Below are 21182 nucleotides of genomic sequence, written 5' to 3'. Positions count from 1 at the left end.
ACTGACCAGCAGCAGTTACCAGCTGATGGCCTATGCTGCCAGTCGGCTCTCAGTGGAAGGTGCTGCAGTCTCTCCAGAGACCTAGAACCACGGAGATTCAGCTTCCTGCTGGTGCTCCTCCCACATAGTCTAGCCCCGATGGGGGACGCTTGCACTGCCCATGCCAGGCCTAGCCTAGGGTGAGGGATTCAGCCCCAGGTCGGTCACCCCAGCAGGACATCCAGTGCTCCAGTTCACGCAGCGCTACAGCCAGGCTTGGGCAGCGGCCCCAAAACCCAGGCCACACGCTGCAGATTTACTGCTTGCTGGCTGCTCTGGCCACAAACCAGTCTCACCAGAGGCCATTCTCATCTGGCCCCAGAAAAATGATACAATGGACTCCAGTCAGTGCCTGGCGCAGGGCAGATGAAGGCTGGGGAGAGTCACATAAAAGCCTCATCTGTGTCACCAATCACAATCTACAATTCCTCTGGCCCTCGTTGCTGACCCCAGCGGGGCGACCACTGCACCCATATGGCACAGGGCTCGACCCACTAGAGGAGGCCTTGATCATACAGCTGTGGTCACCCTTAGGAAAAGCAAAGGGGGGGGGCGGGTGGGAAGACGGGCTTAAGCACTAAGAAGGGAGTGCTCACTAGGGCCTGATTTAATAGCTCACCGGTAGCTCAAGAGGCTGGGAAACCTAAAGCCCTGATGCTGCAAACCTTCAGGCCCGTGGCAACTCCAACGGGACCACTCAACGGCATGAAGTTAAACATTTGCCCAAGTGTTGGCAAGATCGGGGCTAAAACTCCACTTGAGGGTAACGGTTACAGATTTTTAAATGGCTTTCATCAGATGCCAAGTCATTGACATTCCTGTCCACCCTAGGCACTCAGCTCCTGCAGGGTGGGACTGACCACGCTGGCGCCTCCTGCTGGCCATCTTGGGGATTGGTTCTGCAGGTTGGTATGCCATCCCCTGATGGTGCCTAGCCCACCATCACTTCTGCTCCTGGACCCACATCACTCCAAGGACCACGGCGTCCTCTTCATGACACAGCCCTCCATCCATGTCACAATCTGTGCTCCCCCCTTCTGGGGGCCCTGCAGTCCACTGTTAATCCACTCCCCCCGTGGTTAGCGGGGAAGTGACCCGGGCCCACTCTATGATGGGTTCCCCCTGGGATGCCACCTGGAACTGGGGTATCACTGAGCCCCCCCAATCCACCAGCCTGATCTCCCTTTACACCATACTGCTGTGACCAGCCTGCCAAGCCCTCTTCCAGGCTCCAGCACACACACAGATAGGGACACTCAGATGCAGTCACATACAGATGCTATGATCAGTGGCGAGGCTACAACTAAGGAATTGCCCAAGTGCACACATCCCCCTCCCCAGCAGTGTACACCCAAAATGATACCATCTTGCGCTGCACAGAGATCTGTACAGTGTAAGCTCATGAAATTCACCCCCTCCCTCAAGGGGGAGAGGAAATGGGGCAATAAGGTGTTGTCTAAGTTATGACTCCCACACACTGGTTTGTGATAAAGCAAAAACTGTATTAGCGAGTAAAGATCCATATTAAGTGCTAAGGGATAGCAAGCAGATCCAAGCAGATTACCTAGCAAATAAACACAAATGCAATCTAAGCTTAATATACTAAGAGGATTGGGTATGAGTAGCAAATTCTCACCCTAAACAATGATTTAAGCAGGCTGCAGAGATTCTGAAGAGCCCAGCTGCACTTGCTTGCAGCTTAAAACCCCCAGGTGTCCCTTTCACAAGCTAAAGATTCCTTTAGCCTGGGTCCAGCACTTCCCCCAGTTCAGTCCTTGCTCCTCAGCTGTTTCCCAGAGTCTCCTTTAGGCAGGGAGTCCATGAAAAACCCCAGTGATCTCACTCCCCTGCCTTAAATAGGTTTTGCATATAGTGGGAACCCTTTGTCTCCAAGCTTGGTTGCTAGCCAGTGGAAAAACACTGGTATTCCAAGATGGAGTCCAGTACCAGGTGACCTGGTCACATGACCATGTAGGGTACTAGCAGTCATGAGTCAGAGGTGTTTACAGAGTCCTCAGGGAGGCTCCCTGGTGGGAGATTAGCATCTTCCTGACCTATTGTTTTCTCCTAATGGCTCATTGACCTGAATAGGCCCTTCCCAGCCAGCCATCTAGACAGAGTGTCTTTTGCCTAGTGGGCATTCCCCAGATGTAAACACATTTGTAACAGAGACCTAGAAAATATTCCTAACTTCAGATACAAAAATGATACATGTATACAAGTAGGATAATCATACTCAGTAAATCATAACCTTTTCAGTGATATCTGACATGACTCTTCTTGCATAAAATACATCAGTTATGCCAATATCATATCATAATAATATCCCTGCCCAGGGACCCTGTAGATCAGGGGTGGGCAAACTACAGCCCATGGGCCAGATCTGGCCCATCAGGGCTCTGGATCTGGCCCACGAGATTGCCACCCCTATGGTGCTGCGGGCCCTGCGCCACTCCCAGAAGTGGCCAGCACCACATCCCTACAGCCCCTGGGGGAGGGGGAGCCAGAGGGTGTGGAGTATGGTAGGGGGCTCAGGGCAGGGGGTTAGGGGGCAGGCTCCCTGTCTGCCCTGGCCCTGCACCACTCCTGGAAGTGGCTGGCACCCTGTCGCTGTGGCCCCTGGGGTAAGAGGGTGGGCAGAGGGCTCCACGTGCTGCCCTCACCTGTGGGTACCTCCTCTGTAGCTCCCATTGGCCGAGAACAGGAAACCGTGGCCAATGGGAGCTTCGGATTGAGACGTCTCATCAGCCAGTCCTCAGTCCAAGGGCAAACCAAGGCATTTCCTTGTGGCAGAACAGAGCCCAGTGCTCACACTGCATGGTATGTTTAGCCAGGTGCATGGTCACCATGCTCAGCTCTAGATCCAAACTTCGCCGCTGGGGGTTCTCTCTGGAACAGGCCTGATCCAGAAGTCCAAGACTGAAAACCAACCCTCCCCCATACTCTGGAGAAGTCTGGTTTGGATCCGAATCAAGACTGGAACACCCCAGCTCCAGCTTCAGTTTCTATCCCAGCACCTGTTCACACCTGACTGCAAAGGGGTCTCTCACTGGCACCAGAAAAGTGGAGATCACAAGAACTAACTGCCCAGCTCAGGGAAAATCAAGTCCAGGAAAAAGAAGCCAAAACACCACTTGAGATGCAGACAGTGGAAGCCCGGATGCTGTAGGAACTGGCAACATTCCTGAGGCTCTCGGCAGTCCGTGTGCCTGAGTCATGGTAACTTAGCTCTGAGGTAGCACTTTGCACATACCAGCACCTTCTCACCAGCGGAGGGGCACATAGCTGTGACGACGGTTTTCTGTGCGCTGTGCCTTTAAATTTCTGAGGGAGCTGTCCATCTGCAAGGCAGCTGCCATTTAGCCAGGCAGAGGGGGTGCAGCATGCCGCAGGCAGCTGCACACCCTGGGCTCGCTCCTGGAGAAAGGGCTCCGCTCCTTTTTGCTGTTTCCTGTTTGCCTTATGCTAAAATCCAAGCCATTCTGAATGAAAGTCTGCAGCAGCTCTTTGTGTATAGAAAAACGTAAGCCCTCTGCGAGCCTCAGTGTTGGCCAATGGAGCCCCACAGCACCCTGTGAGGTAGAAAGAGAAGGGCTATTGGCACACCTGACAAGTGGGGAAACTGAGGCAAAGTGACTTTAAGTAGAAGGACTTTTACCACTCACTCCGTATTGCCAGTCTAACATGGGGGCTGGGGTTTGCCTGCCTATGAAGCAGCAGAAGCTGGTCTGGAGACTGGATACCAGGCTCACTGTTAGAGTGGGGTGAGAAATGGTTTTCGTGTCCCATGAGAATTTGAAATGTTAAATTTTCCTGACCTGAATCAAGACGAAAAGTCGAAATCTCAAAAATGTCCATGATCTCAAAATCTGAAGACCATTTCCGATCAGGTCAATCAAAGTGTTTTGATTCGATTTAGTCCCTTTGAACATTGCCTTAACCTTAAATTAACGTTCAATTTCTAAATGAAAAACCATTTGGAACCAAAAGAGGGGTGGGCTGGAGAGGAGTCATGACAGGAGTTCCCAGACGGCTCTGGGAGAAGAAGACAGGACGGGTGAGAGGACACAGGAATTAGAGCAGCGGTGAGTTATTAAGAGTGCCAGGTAGCAGCTCGGCTTGAGCCCTGGTTTGTCTGATTTCAAGCCCAGATGAGGCCGTTACAGGGCTTGCAATCCAGCCAAGACAGACTGAGGAAAGCTGCAGAGGTGAGGAAAGAAGAACTGGAAAGGAAAGACACTTTGCAGGGCCATCTGTATAGTGGAAAGGGCATGCACTGGGCCAAGCCTGGTTCCCTTTTGCTAGAAACACGCACAAGGGGTGACTGCATCACCCAGTGGAGGGGAGCTGAAATTCTAGGGGCGTGGCTCAAACACCAAGTACTGGTAGTTTTGTGAACCCACAAGCAGTTCAAGGATGTGAGAAACTCCCAATCCTTTGAGCTTCCTTCAGCCCGGACTTGACCGGCTGCTGAACAGAAGGCCCCAGCCTGAGGACTCAGCTGAAGCCGCTGCGTGCTGCCCCCTGACATTTATAGATTTTACCTAATGCTGCAAATGAAGTTGATTGCACGTGGGGCAACTTAACTTCTCTGAACTCTGGAGGAGAGGCTGCGCCTGAACTTTGATTAGATATAAAGCTTTCTGAGCTCACCCCATCCCACCCCTCACCCCATCCCATCTATGCCATGGGAGAGCTGCCAGGGACCTGGGCTCCAATGTCTTACACAAAATGTGCATGCCCATCGCATCTGCAAATTTCTGCCTGGGGCACTCAAACTGAGCATTGCTCTGATGCTAAAGAATGAATGGCCCATTCATTTCCTCCCACACCAGATAAAATCTCAATTAACCCAGGGACCTCACAGTACCTGGGATAAAACCACAGTACAGTGGAACTGGTGCAGTCTAAATATATCAGCTAATGTTGGGACTGCACTTTGAAGGCGGAAGGTTCTGTTACTAGATGAGATTGCACAGGGCTAGGAGTCAGGACTCCCGGGTTTTATTCCTGACTCTGCCACCTACTCACTGAGTGACCCTGGCCCAGAAGTCTCTGCCCCTTTCTATGCCTCTGGTTCCCCAGCTGTAAAATGGGATTAATGACCCTGGCCTCAGAGAGTCACATGGAGACTGAATTCCTTAGGCTTTGTAAATTGCATCAAGATCCTCTGCTTGGAGCTGGGCAGAGGCTGCTACCTTGAGTGTTTCCAAGATGCCTGATTCATGTCAGGGCCTGGGACACTATTTCAGAGGGGAGGGGAGCAAAACCCAGGCCGAACGGGTCAGAGGGTGCAGAACGGGGAGGGAACCAGCTACTCCCCAGCATCCACAGAAGCCCCTCCATGGGTGCATGGGGACGCTTGGAGGCAGCGCGTTGGGGCTGCATCAGGAAAACAGCCTCTGAGCCTCAGCAGAAGCCTGCCTGAGAGTTAACAAGCTGAGAACTGTACCTGCTTGGAGGGAGTGGGGTGAACAAATGCTGGGGCTGGGGGAGCGTGAGCCAATGGCAGCTCATCTACCGAGGCAGCTGGATTGTCACTGGGCAAAGAAGAGAGGAGAGATCCTCCACTTCTCTGCAGGGCGGCTTGGCCCCTATTCCACAGGGTCTCCAGGCTACAATCCTTAGAAACCCTCCCCACTCAATACACCCAGGGGAAGGCTCTCTCCCCTCCTGTGGGCTGTATCATAGGCAGGGAGAGCAGGCCCTGACTGCTGAAGAGCTGCAAGGTTAACAAGCCCGGTCATGATCGAACCCTGACCGAAGACCGTTCCCCTGGGACACTGAGTCCCTGCTTGCCAGCAGCTCCCACGTACTGGGAACATGCCCTCCATTCACATGGAGCCTTGGCAGACAGCTCGTGGCACACAACAATCCGGTCTGCCTTCCAGGAAGGGCCTCCATGTTCAATGGGATGGAGCTCTCATGTTTTACCAACAGAGGGCCCCCGAAGAGCAGGGATGGGATCAAGAATTTGCTTTTGCTGTCGATTGTTTGCTGGGAATATAGATAGTCCTGCTGCCCTTCTGCTAACACCGCTGAGATTCATTCTAGTACTGGGATTTTAACCCTTTGCTGAACACAACGTGCAGAGCGCAGGTGAGAGTGACAGCACGCCTTGCTCAGAGCCTTTCGTGTGTTATGCGCACGGGGGCATTACAATGTCGTGTGCCCTGGTTTGTTGTAGTCAGAACCCGTCTCTGTCTCTCCTCTCTCTTTTTACGCTAAAATCCTGACAATAAATCACCTGAAGGTTCTGAACTCCAACCTGCTTTTCACGGGAGAAGTCAGCTGTTGGCCCAAAGCTTTGAGCCAGGTGCATATGTATTAACAAGGAAAAGAGGCAGAATCCAGCACCACTTTAGGAACTATTCTCCCTCCTTGAGCCAGGATGTGTCTTCACCAGGTTTCTGTACTGTTGTTATTTGAAAGAGCTGGGCTATGAACTGTTTTTTATGAACCTATTTCTGCTGGGGTCATCAAACACACAGACTAACTCTGAAAAGGAAAACATCAGTTCGGAAGCCTCGGAGGGCCAAAGTCACTTTAAAGAGAGGTTCTGGACATAGCAAACTGGTGACTGTCACAGTTTAAATAATTCACTTCCTTGTGTAAAGTTTCTGCACCCTGTGTTCTGACTCCTGACCTTCGCTGGCACCCCTGCCCCGGCCTGAACTATAAATGTGTTCCTGTTGACACAGAGGGGTTACTTCCCCCATGCACTAGCTGATCGGACAAGACAAGTTTCTTATACCTGATGGGCAAAATGAAATCCCCACATATATGCCATGCATGCACCTGTTGGTTAGCGCTAGCGGGAAAATGGTGACATAATACTGCCCTCTTCTGAGCTTCAGGGGTAATACAGCCCGAAGGCTGGTGGGGGGGACTCCAGAGTTCCAAAAGCGAGGCAGGTTCCACGTGGCATTTTTCTACATGCCATTCACACCCTAGGTGCATGCAGGGAGGGGCCAGGCCTGGAGGCTTTTCCCCAAACCTCTCAAAGTGCAGGGGTCTGGATGAAATGGGACTCAGAGCCGAACTCCCCCAGCCTCCCCTGAAAAGTGATATCTTTGTAAAATCAATGAGATTTTTGCATCGATGGAGATTCAAACAACCCTAGAAACTTGCCCAGAGCCCACCGATCTCAGTGCAGGAGGCGCTGACAAGGCCAAGAACCACACCAGTTCCTGCAGCAACTGCAGGGCTCACCAGAAGTCACTTTCTCAAAGAGGGGAATTTAGGGCTGCAGAGAGGGGGGCGAGCTGGATTGCCCTTGGAACTGTGCTAAATGCCATGGACTCCACAAGGACGGCGGAAAATGCACTTGCCAGTACCCGTGAGGAGCTGAAAATGGTTCACCGTGTTTCTCATAGGCCTTCCCTTCAGTCACCACGGGAGGGCTCTGAGCAGACATGGGCGGGGGTCCAGATCCTGAGCTCAGGCTCTGCTGCCCAGGGCATGGGCTGGTTCCTGCAAAACGTGAAACCGAAACTTTAGCAGCCACAAGTCCTCGGTTGGCCATGGCATCGCCCCTTGACCAGCACAGCCCCTCTCACCACATGGGGGTATTGGTTCAGTACCAAGTCAAAGGGAAGATTGTCATCTACTGGATCCCCAGCACCACTTCCAGTAGCATTCTGGCTTTTCCCTGTTGGTCTCCCAATCCTACTTAGCTTATAAAATCTCACAGATCACAGCCAATTGGCGTATGGCTGTGGCAGAAGAAGGATAGTCCAGTCATTAAGGTTCGGGATTTGAAAAACCCAGGTTCAGTTCCCATCTCTGCCACAGACTTCCAGTGTGATCACGGGTAAATCACTTAGTCATGCTCTGCCTCAGTTTCCCCATCTATAAAATAGGGATAATAGCATTGCCCTACCTCACAGAGGTGTTGTGAGGATGAATATGCTAAAGGCTGTGAGGTATTCAACTACTGCTGTAATGGTGAGCCTGACATATTTGCATGCAGGTGAGTCACATGGAAACAGAAAAACTGTCCTCTATATGGCAAGATTCTGCACTAGTGGCTTTGTTTGGAATGAGTGTATCTATAATAGCCGGCAAGAGTTTGTTCTTTTACAGATTCTCATCATTATCATAGCAGAGGCTGGGGGCATAGGTCTGGGGCCTGCGATCGTACATTTTCCTGACAGATTTGCTTTAATGAGGGCCCTGAATTTGCCCTGTTCCTCTGTGACTTATACAGTGCCAGCTGCAGACACTTTGTAGACTTGGCTCTTACTTCTGATCTTTCTCCCCTTCTCTTTCATCCTCACAGTCACCCCAAAAAAACAGGGCAAGTCGTTAAATCCTGACACACGATCAGACTTTGGTGGGAGTTCTGCCCAAATAAGGGCTGAATATTGACTTAAGGACTCAGCCCAAACGCCCCATTTAAGAGTTTATTCTTATACCATCTCTTTGTCTTACTTGATTAGCCTCTTAGCTATTTAAATCTCTTTTCCAGTGCTCTGGCTCAGGGCCAGAATAGCTCCTATGTTAGCACTGCTCTTCAGTCCACAAGCCCCCTATTCCATAAACGAAAGGGGACACTGTCCGTTTTGCTTTAGCCATTTGACTTTTCTCAAGGAATGCGGTTCTGTCTTCTGGTTTTCTCCCGTTCACCACGGTGGGGACCAGATTTCACCTGTACTGACCCAGCTTCTTCCCTGGGTCTTTTCTGAGCCCTTCGTTATGTTCAGTTCTGTCAACTGACCCTATAACAAATGCCATCTTGGAATAAGTGGAATAGCATGCAAGGCCTTTAAAGCCAATGTGCATTGTGAGCTAGCTTGCAGAGGCAGCCAGGCAGAGGAAGGTGTCATTGAGAAGCGGCTGTCAGGGTATGAAAAACGATATTCAAAGCCTTTTGGCAAACTAGGACAGTCTTGCAATCAAGAAGCTAGCTCATCTTACCACAGTCCTTGAACTCCAGGGGATCTGGTTTCTCAAGTGCTTATTAAATACTGTTCCCTTTTGTTTCCAAAAGCGTTGTAACCTTCTAGCTTCCCTGGGAGAGGAGTGTTCCCTAAGCAGTATGCCACTGGAAGGGAAGGCTGCAGTACCACCTATCGCCTCTGGAGATCTGGATGTAACTAGACTAGGTCTCCCATCAGGGTAGGTCATAAATAACGTCACTGAACTTCAACTCGTTAAGTCACCTGAAAGGTGCCTCCATTAAGCAGAATTACTGTTCTCATTAAGCGACAGTCATTGCTGACAAGACTCTTTAGGTCAGTTCCCTAGTACATACCCCAATTTAAATACAGCCCACCATAAAAGCTCTGTCGGCTTTCTCCCCAGAAGGCTTGACAGTATCCCATACCGTGTATCACTAATATAGACTCAATGCAAGTTCTAAAACAATAATCTGGGAAGAACATTATTCGTTCTCTGGTACCACAGAGCATAGTCATGTTGTTAAAGATTTAAATGCAGCTTATCCCTTCCCCCCTCCCCGCCCCCACTTCTCCCTCCCGTGTACCTGGCTGTCGTAGGGCGTGTGTCAGAAAATGTACAGTAAAGTTGTCACAGTGGGACACCTAGTGACACCTCATTTTAACATGACATTCAAACAGCATTTTAATCTCGAATCACGGACTAGCCACCAAAACAGCCATTTCTTACACAGTAGAAACAATTCAATTCTTCTCTGACTAGGGTGACCAGATGTCCCGATTTTATAGGGACAGTCCTGGTATTTGGGGCTTTGTTTTATATAGGCACCTATTACCCCCCGCCCCAGTCGCAGTTTTTCACACTTGCTGTCTGGTCACCCTGTCTCTGACTGCCGAAATCTTCTCTCCCATCTCCCTTCCTCTCCAGGCTGCCAAAACCTTGTAACACCAAGAACAGCCTGGGCAGCTTGCCGGAGACCCAGGGCGTCACCTGCTTTTAGACATAAATATTGATACATTATTTAATGAAAACTGAGTGCCCGTCATTGTGATAGCTGCTTGTACTTGACAGATGAAGAGAAATTGCTTGCTGGTCAGTTTCCCAAGCAACAAGACCTGCAATTGATCACCTCTAGCCTCACTCTGAAGTTGCAGGGAAAACAGCGGGTGGGCACAGCCTGCATTTTAGTATACTACAAGCCCCATTTGGCCCTTCAGCTACACCCTGGAAGATCTCTGCCTTAACCCTGCATTTGCCAGCAGCGGAAAGAGAATTTCAGTTGCGACATTTCGCTGCAGCAATTTACATTTGTAGTACAGCTAATTGGGAAAATGTGGATTTCAGTGTATTATGCTATATTACAATATACGTTAATTTTTAAAAGCAGGGAGCTTGTTCTCAATGTCTAGGGAGTCCTAAATCCTGAGACACCTAGAAAATTCCCTGTTAAATGTTCATAACATGAAGGAAAATAAGGAATTCCCCACACTCTGGGGAATATCTCAGAATGCAATAAAAACAGGTTTGCTAGATAGCTTTATATTCTTTCTCATGGAAAACAACAAAATCAGAGATTTGTGATGATTGTCTGAATAGATCACTCAGGTTTGGGTTTCTTAGTGAGAGAGAGAGAGAGAGAGAGAGAGAGAGAGAGAGAGAGAAAGTGTGTGCGTGTGTGTGCGTGCGTGCGCGCAGGTATCTGGATGGGAATCATAGAATATCAGGGTTGAAAGGGACTTCAGGAGGTCATCTAGTCCAACCCCCTGCTCAAAGCAGGACCAACCCTAACTAAATCATCCCAGCCTGGACTTTGCCAAGCCTGACCTTGAAAACCTCTAAGGAAGGAGATTCCACCACCTCCCTGGGTAACCCATCTTTAGTTAACCTGCTGTAGTTTGCACTCCCTAGTTTCAGACAGGACGGGAAGCACACGCAGACTTGACAGGAGAGGCTGACCCCAGGAAGCCCTGGAAACCCGCGAGGAACCTATCTCTTTACACTGGCACCCCGTTCATTCAGAGACTTTTGAATGGTCTGAGCTCGGCAACCAAACAGACCTGAACCTCCATGTCTTTGAGACTGGCCAGACACTAGCTTGTGTGCTTCTCTCTTTGTGGCCCCGGGCCCCACCTCAGCCCCTTTCTCACACTATAGCCATATGTTCTACATGCGCCTCAAACAGCTTGGGTAAAACCACCAACCAGCTGTGAACTGCCTCCCCATGGGGCCCAACGGGCCAAAGGCAGCGTTCCCCATTCAGGCAATTCCAGCAGGAGCTGGGCAAGCTCTGAGGTTCCAGCTGACTTTAGGCACTTCCCAGGGGTCTGGGAGCATGGAGAAGCACGTCCGCCCATTTCTCCAGTCCTTCCCTATTCACAATGTCTCCAACAAACCGACGAGTGTTGAAAGCAACTTTGCCCGGGTGTCTGGCGTCCAGTGGATGGCAAAGTGAAAAGCTCTAGCCTTTATATAGCCCCAGGGTCTTAGGACTCTTGACAAACAGGTTCAGCTGTAACAATGCCATTTTCACAGGGCGGCACAGGGGACACCGGAGTAGCAGCTGTTGTTTGCATCTTAGATCCTGTAAGAAAAGAATCTGCCGGGGCGGCTAAGACAGCTGAGAGCCGGGAGGGGATCTGCAGGGCATTATTTAACCAAGAGTGTCATTTCAAATCCATTGTACAAGTATGTCTGCATCACATGATGGACTTCATGGGGTGGGGAGGAGATCAAATTTACAGGCTAAATATATGAAGAGGGGAAAAAATGGTTACCGATGAGTTCAGCTTTGTGAGTCGATGGCTCCTTGGGCTAGTGAGACCCAGACGAGATGTAGCCTGTCCAGCTGGGAGGAGGATCCATCATCTCTCACCTTCAGTAGCCTCTGCTACAGCTGTCTTTTCTTCCAGGACAAATCAATTGTAGCAGCAAAGTGCAGCCACGTCTGGGGTGAAACATAGGAACTATTCAACAGCCCACTGCAACGCTAGCTGAAAATGAACGGAAGGCAGTGGGTTAATAACTGCACTGCAGTATGCTGGAGTTAAAGTCATAGTAGGTGTGCAGCATAGCTGGGTAGCAGGTGGGTGCCCATCAATAAGGATCAGTAAGAGGGCATGGAAGGGCACTGTCCCATTCATGGCTCTGAGAATCAGCGCTGCACAGCCTCGAGAGGGCTGCCCTAACCTGTGTGGGGCCAAACCAACCCCCAGCAGCTCCAGGATGGGGGAGGCATGAGCCACCTCCCCAGGGTCTTATGCCAGGCACCTGTGCAGGGCTGAATCTGGCCCAGCGGCTCTTTGGAAGTGTGGCTGCTTTGTTATGGTCCTTCACTGCAGCTGTGCCTGTTCATGGTTCTGCAGCCCACCTAGGAACATAATCCCAGCTGCACTGGCTGGGCCAGGCTCCACCCTCACTGACAGCCAAGCATTGACCTCAGCAGCTCCGAAATAGGACCATGAGATGGGGCCTATCGGGACAGTGATCCCTGGGGGCAACCGGAGGGGAAGCAGGAGGGAGCAAGCCCCCTTCCATCAGGGAGACCAGAGACAGCAGCAGCTGGAGCTTGGGGTCCCTCATCACCATCAGGCAGATGGGTGGGGCAGGAGCTCCTCAGCCCCTCAGCAAGGATCCAGTTGAGAAAGCACCTACCCCTCCGCCCCAAACAAAGGGCTCTGGTCCACCCCACCCTGCTGGTGCCAAGCAAAGGGCTACCTCAGCCCTGGCGCAGTGGCAGCTCACACCGCCTGGGCCGTGGGGGCCTTTGAGCAGACATGGATAGAGTTGTGTGATTGCTGTGTTGTGACAGCTGCCACATTCCATCCCAGAGGGGGCCGCATTTGTGTAGTGGGTGCTGAGAATCCCAACATGTGTGTGGTTGGTGAAGCACTCTGGGATCTCCCAGGTTGGAAGGTGCTATCTCAGAGGCAGATCTGGGTGAGCAGATTGATGTATCTCACTGTGCACAGAGGTCCCCCCTAGCTCTATAATGAAGCAAAACAAAACCCTCCATCTGAATACTCCTGGAGTGCGGGGCAGGGGATGAAGTTCAAACCCTGGTTCAGATCTGACATTCACTGCACAAAACCTTCTTGATCTGCAGGCCAGATCTTCAGCTGCTGTAAATCAGCGCAGCTCTGTACGTCTGTATAGACAGAGATCCCTAGCTACCAGAATATATTGCTTCTAGCATGCTTATCTCACCCCCAGCAATCCATTGACAAACGCAGGTGTCACTCATTCTGCACAAGTTGCGCAGCACGACTTGTGTCAACATCTTCAAAGTGGCAGCCACACAGCCTGCTAGCATTTCGCTAACCTTGAAAACCTCTGTGTCTCACATGTCACACAGTGACAACGAGCTGTTATTCAAGATGAGAGCGAGACAAAGACAGACAGACAACAGGGCTGGGGGCGGCGGAGGTGGCAGCTAACTTACCTATTACAGCCAAAAGTGGGCATGTGTTTATTTTTAAACTGCACTGGGCTGTATTTATTGTTTCAGCGCAGAGCGGCCTGGGGGATTGTCTTTTGAATTCCTCTTGCAGGAACATCAGGGGCCGTGCAAAGCAACTCCAGTGATGGTGAGTAACGCGAGTGGGCAGCTGCGGGAATGACAGTCAGCGGTAGGATTCTTTACTAGGCGCATCTCTAGCAATCAGTGAGAGAGAGACACTTTAGTGCCCTAATGGCACTCACATGCTTTATAGCTCTTGGTCTAGGGGTATTTAATTCACTGGTGGCACACAAATAGCAGTAGCAGAGTGGAGGGTTTTTTTTTCTGGGTTAACTGCTGCCCTGTCTTCAAATCAAGAATTAAACAGAGCTTGGAAGATGGGACTGAGCACCTTTTAAGGTCAAATTGGAATTCTTTCCCCTCATCCATGCACCTTCTAGGAAGTACATCTCCAGCCCTCTATTTAAATCTTGTTATTATTATTATTTGTTTTTTGTAGTACCTAGGGATACCAGACACAGACTCTCTCCATGGGGTCACTTACAAATCTGTGATTTTTATTTAAAAGAAAAAGATCATAGCAGATCACGTGTGCCGCTAAGGTAGAAAGGATCAGAAGTTCTCAAGAAGGTAGAAACTGTAACACGTGTCAAAACATTTCCTGTTTAAACCACAAGAATCAGAATCAACTAAATTCTGGGTTTCATCTTCTTTGATGTAGGAAAGGGCAGATTTTAGAGCGTTTTAATGTGTAGCCATTGCAGTAACATCATTCTTAACAAAAAGTGTGAAACGGTGATAAAGCTCAGAATAGCTACAGCCATTGCATGAAATCTCCAAGATGTGCTTAACTATCTTTTCCACTCCCAGGGGTCCTGAATGTCTATTGTTACAAGCGGAGATTTCTTTGCTTTTACTTCTCAGCCAAATGTCATTTGAACCACGGCAGACATCACACTCTAGTGTGGCTAGTCCTTTTTCACGTCGCTTCCCCACTAATCAATTTGGTGAAAAGCATGAGGAGCCCAAGAAACTGAGCTCTCCCCTACCTTGTGAGAAGAAATAATAACTCCCATCACTAAGGAACAGTATGTACTTTACCCCACACTTCTTCTGAGCTGAGAAACAGCGGATCAGTTCAAGAACTAAAGTGCACCAGTAGGCAGCAGCCCTTAGCTATTCATAAAGATTTAGGAATAAATTCAGGGTAGTTTAAATTTATTCCACATTAAAAAATACAGTGAGTTAATGATAGCATGCTTGAACTCCCCAAGGCACCCAAGAAAGCTAAGAAGAGAGCAGAGGGAGCTAATTCCAATGTCTTCTCTATGTTCGAACAAACACAGATCCAGGAATTCAAAGAGGTAGGTGGCCTTTGTTGCAATGACCATGAAGGGTAAAGCCAAGAACCACCAATGAGGTGATATCGTCAAACTTTTCCTAAATGCTTTTAGCTTCGGCGATGTTGGATTTGGAACAAGAGTCCTAGAAGCTCATTTAAAAGATAACTGCTTTATTGGGGGGAAAAAACTTAATTCAACTACATAATCAAATATGGAGTCTTCTCTCAACTTCACAATACTGCACCCCCAACAGAAGAGTGAGTGACAAGACACTCAGCCAATGGCACGCAAGACAGCAGCCCTGTATAAATCTGAGCAAATTCTCATTGGCTGAGCTGTGACTATGAGGCAGGGCATTCTTACCGAGAATTGGTTAACCCTTTCCTGGGTGTTACTCACATGGTTACACATTTTCAGGTCTTAAAAGTTACCCACTGAGAGTCTTTGGACGTGATGATAACGTGGGGCCTTCTCTAGCTGAGTGTATCCATGTTCTTCCGAGTACGATAACCGAGGACAAGGCAGTGACCAAAACTGAACTCCTGCATGCCGGGGAGCATGGGAGCCAGTTGGGGCAGGTGACCTCATGCAAGGGAACTCCGCAACCCCTGTGCTCCACAACGCCTTCTCCTGGCTGATTCCTTCCCCCCCAGCCCCACTCGCTGGGCTCATCTATAAGGTGCCACAGGACTCTTTGTCGCCCTACACAATGTCATCGTTACCCTAACCTTTGGCTGCCAGCAGAGTAGTTAGACAGCTCCAGGCCTACTGGGGAGGCTTCTATTAAACTAGAGAATAGCTACCATGTGGGAGAGAACATCTCTCCCCCTCCCCCGCCCACACATGAGGACTCCTACAGAAGGAATTCTCCTACCTCTAGTGACACCTTAGGGATAATCTCCCACCCCATGGGTCCTGCTCCCTGGCTGAGCTTTTGGACAGGGAGATCTGCTCTCTTCTAGCTGATTGGCTGCAAGGTCCATCAATCAGAGAGGTCCATCCCCTGCTAGCATTCTCAGTGAATCTTCTAATGTCATTTTCATGAGCACAGTTGTCAGCTGGGCTCCGAAGACATTACCAATTGATCACATTAGGGTGAGGAGGTTGGGTGGAGACACCTGCTCTGGATGGGGGGCAATTTTGGGTGGCTGAGTAATACCTCAGCCCACGTCATGCAGCCACTCCCAAAGGGGCTCGGAGAGCAGCCTCCAGCCCTGCACCACTGGGGACCCTAACAAATGTTGCTGAACAAGAGGGGCTCTTTGGGCCCAATCCTGAACGCTGCTGGAAGACCTCGCCTCCACTCCCACTGGCGTAAATCACTGCGAGAGGCAGGTGCAGGTACAGCTGTGAACAAACACAGTTAAAGTCGTGGCTTATGTCCCTTGACATACCACAGTTCCTAGCCAGAGGGAGCAATATTACAGTCTGGGGGAGCTGTGGGTCATTGTTCGGCATGCTGCCATTCCCCTTCCTCCCCTTTCCAGGCATTCACCATCATGGATCAGAACCGGGATGGCTTTATTGACAAGGCAGATCTGAGAGATACGTTTGCTGCAGTGGGTAAGCCTGCACCTTAGAACACCCCTTCTTCCCCCCAGAAAAGGGTTTGATCGTGTTAGACTAATTATTAGATGAGAAATCAACGACTCTGCTTTCCATTTCATTCAATCCCTGGTTAATTGGATCTTCCATTTCCTCTGCTCAAAACCACAGGACCCAAAATCATTTCTATTACAAAGAGCAGAATGTTTTACCTTCAGAACATTTTTTATCACTGTGGATCATTTTTTAGGCTGACATTGTTAAATAATTTAGGTCCTGGCTAGAGAAAATAGTTATTAAATTAATTAAGGCCCAATTCCGCCAGCCTTACTGCTGTTGAGTAATACCTCACTCTATGAGTAACCTTGCTGGATTACGTGATTTATGAGAATTATGCACCTCCTTGGAGAAACATAAGGCCTGGTGTGACGGCATTGTAATCCAAAGAGGATCAGGCTCTGTTTTTGTAGCTCTATGGATGACAATATGCAGGCGTTTGGTTCTGTTCATTTTACTGACAAAATGTAGGTGGGAACTAATTCAACAAATACCATAGTGGAGTTCTGTGATGTTCCCTAGACTCACAGAAATCAGCGCTGGAAATACCTCAGTCGGTGCAGGACTCTTCCCTATGATACATTTTCTAGTGCTTTGTCTGGCCCAGTTCTCTTTCTCTCCAAGGATGGAGCATTCACCACTTCCCTGGGGAGACTATTCCCATGGTAAAAAACGTACCTTTTCTATGTCTTTTAACTCATCCATAGGCTCGGTTGTGCATAAAATGGGCTCATGTACCTTGAGATCTGCATAAAGTTTAATCCATGTCCCAGGTGATTTGTCTTTTTGTTTCTCGTCTAGGTCGTTTGAATGTAAAAAATGAAGAACTCGATGAAATGATAAAGGAGGCTCCTGGACCAATTAACTTTACCGTATTCCTGAGCATGTTCGGAGAAAAGCTCAAGGGTGAGATGAGGAAGGGGAACGACATGAGTGGAAGGATGGTCTGGTGGCTGTTACAGGGCTTGTAGGGGCAAGAGATCTGGGCTGTATACCTGGGCAGTGCCACAGACTCCCTGTGTGACTTGAGCAAGTCACTTAACCTTTCTGTGCCACAGTGGCCCATCTGTAAAACAGGGATAATGACCCTGCCCTCCTCACAAGGGATGCTAAGACTTAGCGTGTTGAGATCCTCAAAATGAAGATGCTAGGAAAGGGCAATGTATATTAAAGCATAAAGCAGCTTTATTTGCAGTTGCTTCCCAAGGACCTGATTCTGTGCTCAGTGGGCACTTTTGCATATATTTAAGGGGGCTTTGGCTCAGGACCTAGGAGTGAAATCACCCTCTTCCCCCCAGACAAGTACAGAAGGTGAAAATGTCCCAAAGCCATTGCTTGAGGTTTCTCCTGCATCCTTCCCTCAGCCTTGTGGGGCAGACAATGGCAAAGACAGGGTGATGGGGTGTTACCAGTCAAAGGCTCATACATGGGATATCCCCAGCAATCTGTGCACCTAGGTGTAATGTACACAGCAATTGCTTCTATTCATTTTCAGCCTCCTCTACACTACACTATTCCCAGTTCTGCCCCTAGCCAAGGTTGGGTGACCTTGAGCAAGTCACCACTGCTCTGTGCCTCAGTTTCCCCATCTGTCAAATAGAGATAGCAATGCTTACATCTTTGGGAAGCACCCTGGGGCCTCCAGATGAGACATGCTCTCTAACAGCTGCCCACGCCACTCGTGCCACACGCTTCGGTGCCACAGACTCCAGGCGTGCTGATGTGAACTATTGTGGCTATTTGCTGCCTAAGTCCTGACAGGTTTTCAGGAGAGGATGTTCCCTAGAGCAGCAGCTTGTCTGTGACTCTGAGTCCCTCCCGCCCAGCAGCCATATCCCCTCACCCATTGTGCAACCCGAGCTATGTGACGTGGGTGCAGAATTCCTTCAGGCCACAGAGCCCCTGGGTCCTCTGAGACTGGCATGCTATAAATACACTGGGTAGATTAGCTACATATTGAGAGCGGGGAGGGGCAATATGAATGTGCATCTGTTCCTCTCTATGCCATGGTGGTCCTGAAAGCAGGGGGTGAGTAGAGATACATCAGTCGTTGCTGTGCATGGTGGTGGCAGGACAGGGCACACTGATCTGCAGACGCCTCTCTGCAGGGAATGAGCTTTCTCGCCCACACAGCCTCTGTTTCCCGGGGGATGTCACAGGATCTGCCATCCGCTCCCCAAAGGGAATGCTACTTTCCGGTGCTGCCCGCTGCAGGGACAATCCCTGCTCCGTGCCAGCAGCGATTGCGTGTGCTCCCCATTGCAGGTGCTGATCCAGAGGAGACGATCCTGAACGCGTTCAAGGTGTTTGACCCTGAGGGCAAAGGCCTGAAATCTGACTAGTAAGTGCAGAGCAGCGATTGGGGTGTGCATGGGGCCAGGGGTGGGGGAGATCTGCTCTGGTTTCCTCACACTGTCCCTCCCTCATTCTGACAACATGCTCTTTCATTTGCAGCATTAAAGAAATGCTGATGACCCAGGGAGAGAGGTTCTCCCAGGAAGAGGTATGCATAGGGCTCCTTTTCACCTCCATCCTTATACAGGGTGCACCATTCAGCAATGCCTAGCACTGATATGTTTACTGCGCATGCACGGAAAGCAGGCTCAGGCGGTAACAGGTCGGCTTACCATTCCAGTGTAGAGCACAGGTCCATGCCTCAGTTTCCTTGCTGTGCCTCAGTTTCCACATTGGTCTGCAGTCTCCCTTTTGTGGCTGGGTGATCTAGTGCTTTGGGCAAGGAGATGAAGCAAGAGCCCTCCCTTATGGGGCAATCACAAGAGTTCAAATGAAACAGTCCTTCCTCTGCCCTGGACTGAACAGTGCTTCAGTGTTTCCCATAGGGGAGTCTCCTCACCTCATGGGGACGATAGGGGAGGCCATGCCCGGCCTCTATGCTGGGAACCAGCCCTGGGACCCCGCTGCAACCCCAAGATCATCCTGCGGCACAATTCCCACTGCCACTTCCTACCACTACCCATACAAATTCTCTCCAGGGCTCACCAAAAAGTCTTCTACAGCCCTTTTCTTACCTTTGCTCAGGGTCCTCTCACTGTTCCCCGCAGCCCTCCTGGGTAGCCCCCCCAGCTCCCCTACTCCGGGTCTTGCCATGTCCCTGGCCACTCCCACGCTGCCCACAGACAGTCCTTTGATTGTCTGGCCCTCACGTGATGTGTGGGCTGGGGGCACTGAGCCCAGGTCAGAGCCATGACATGGGAGTCCATCACATCAGGCCATTGCACAAAGTAACAACAATTAAACGAAGCAAATCAGTCTATTGCAACACAGCCCGTCTCCCACAGCCAGCCCCACCCTGCATCCTGGGGCCCAATAGCACTGGGCTTTGGAGGAGTCTGGGAGGTAAATTTCACAGCAGGCCCCTCTTTCCATAATCAGTCAAACCCAAATCCCTGGAAACAAACACCCCCAAAAGGTGAGAATTCAAACCCGCCCCGGATCCACATGTCACCATCTCTGTGATGGTCAGGACCAAGCCATCTCTGAATTGTGTCATGCAGTACCCAGAGCTGGTCGTGGACCCAACACTGAGCTATAGTGATGAGCGATGGACTGCCATCAGAGCTTCACACGGCACCACGCGTCGCGGAATAGGAGTGGAGGGGCAAGAGCCTTCAGTGAAGCTGGGGGTCAGGACACAGAATTAGTGTAGATCAGGGGCCTTGCAGTTAAGGGAGCGCTAGAGACTTTCCTTTACCTCCCACATTCCCATTGCTCGGTTAACAAGCTAGTGAAATAAGGGCCGGCAGCCACAACAGCAGCCTCCAAGTCCCATCCTGCTTCCAGTGACGCCAATGGCAGAACTTCCAGTGATTTCAAACACCTCCCAGCCCCCTCTTCCAGATCTGTGACCTGAATACCCAGCCATTCTCTTTAACCCTCTCCCTTCTGGGCCCGTTTACATTGCAGATCAACCAGATGTTTGCAGCTTTCCCCCCAGACATCACTGGAAATTTAGACTACAAAAACCTCGTCCACATCATCACACATGGAGAAGAGAAGGATTGAGAACCGGGGTTGCGCTAATTCCTCAGGCACAGTAATGGGGATGGTACCTTGCGACGCTTGCCTCTGCCCATGGTTCTGGCTGGGTTTGGCCTTGGTCCCATTTTTGTTTGTTTTTCTATGCAGGAAAATCTTACTGTAACTTGGGAAATGCAGACCTGAATTGTGTCCAAATTAAATGATACATTTTGCAGGAGGAAATCCAGCTTCCTACGTCAATAGTGATAAGGGTCTGTAAAATAAATGCTCTGTCTGGGGCAAACACAACCCTGCAGAGCTCCAAGGAGAGAGAGAGAGAGAGAGAGAGTGTGTGTGTGTGTTAGAGAGAGAAATCTCCCCAGCTGTGGGCTGAGTCACACAAGACTCAGTGAGCCAGATCTAGACAGGGTCACCACCGAAAAATCCCTGCGACTGAATTTCTGAGGACGAGACTCGGTTACAGGGAAGGCGACGAAGGCTTGTCCGAGATGGGTTCTGCAGCTCGGGCTAGAGTGGCACATGGTGCTGCCCTCCAGTGATACCGTTCTCAGTTTGCAGACATCAAACAGCAGAAGCCCAGCATGGAGGAAATTGGATCATACTGCGTGGCTCGCTATCAAACTGCCGCTAATCTAATGGTGCACGGTACATCACTGGCATTAGTAAACTTCTGTTACTGGCCAGCAAATGCAGACAACTAAAGCTTCTCTTTCTCTCTGTGTGATGGGGATCATGCAAGGCATGGGGTGCTTAAAAGACAAAATACCTAAGGCTCAATTGTGCTTTTGATGGCAATGCAGGGCTACCGTGCCCCCTTTTCCAACAGCTACATGACTACAGCT

General features: G+C 50.1%; 1 protein-coding gene across 1 annotated transcript; it reads left to right on the top strand.

Moving 5' to 3' along the window:
- The first annotated feature begins 13412 nt into the window (after window positions 1-13412).
- MYL2 (myosin light chain 2) lies at window positions 13413-20562 on the top strand. The gene is made up of 7 exons (XM_050924583.1): window positions 13413-13523; window positions 14671-14760; window positions 16227-16302; window positions 17143-17247; window positions 18607-18682; window positions 18796-18844; window positions 20266-20562. Exons 1-7 carry the CDS (start codon window positions 13521-13523, stop codon window positions 20362-20364), a joined length of 498 nt encoding a protein of 165 aa, XP_050780540.1. The 5' UTR covers window positions 13413-13520; the 3' UTR covers window positions 20365-20562.
- The last annotated feature ends 620 nt before the right edge of the window (window positions 20563-21182 follow it).

Source organism: Gopherus flavomarginatus, chromosome 15 (genome assembly GCF_025201925.1).
Source record: "Gopherus flavomarginatus isolate rGopFla2 chromosome 15, rGopFla2.mat.asm, whole genome shotgun sequence".
Classification (NCBI taxonomy): Eukaryota; Metazoa; Chordata; order Testudines; family Testudinidae; genus Gopherus; species Gopherus flavomarginatus.
This window is presented reverse-complemented; position numbering and strand designations above follow the sequence as displayed.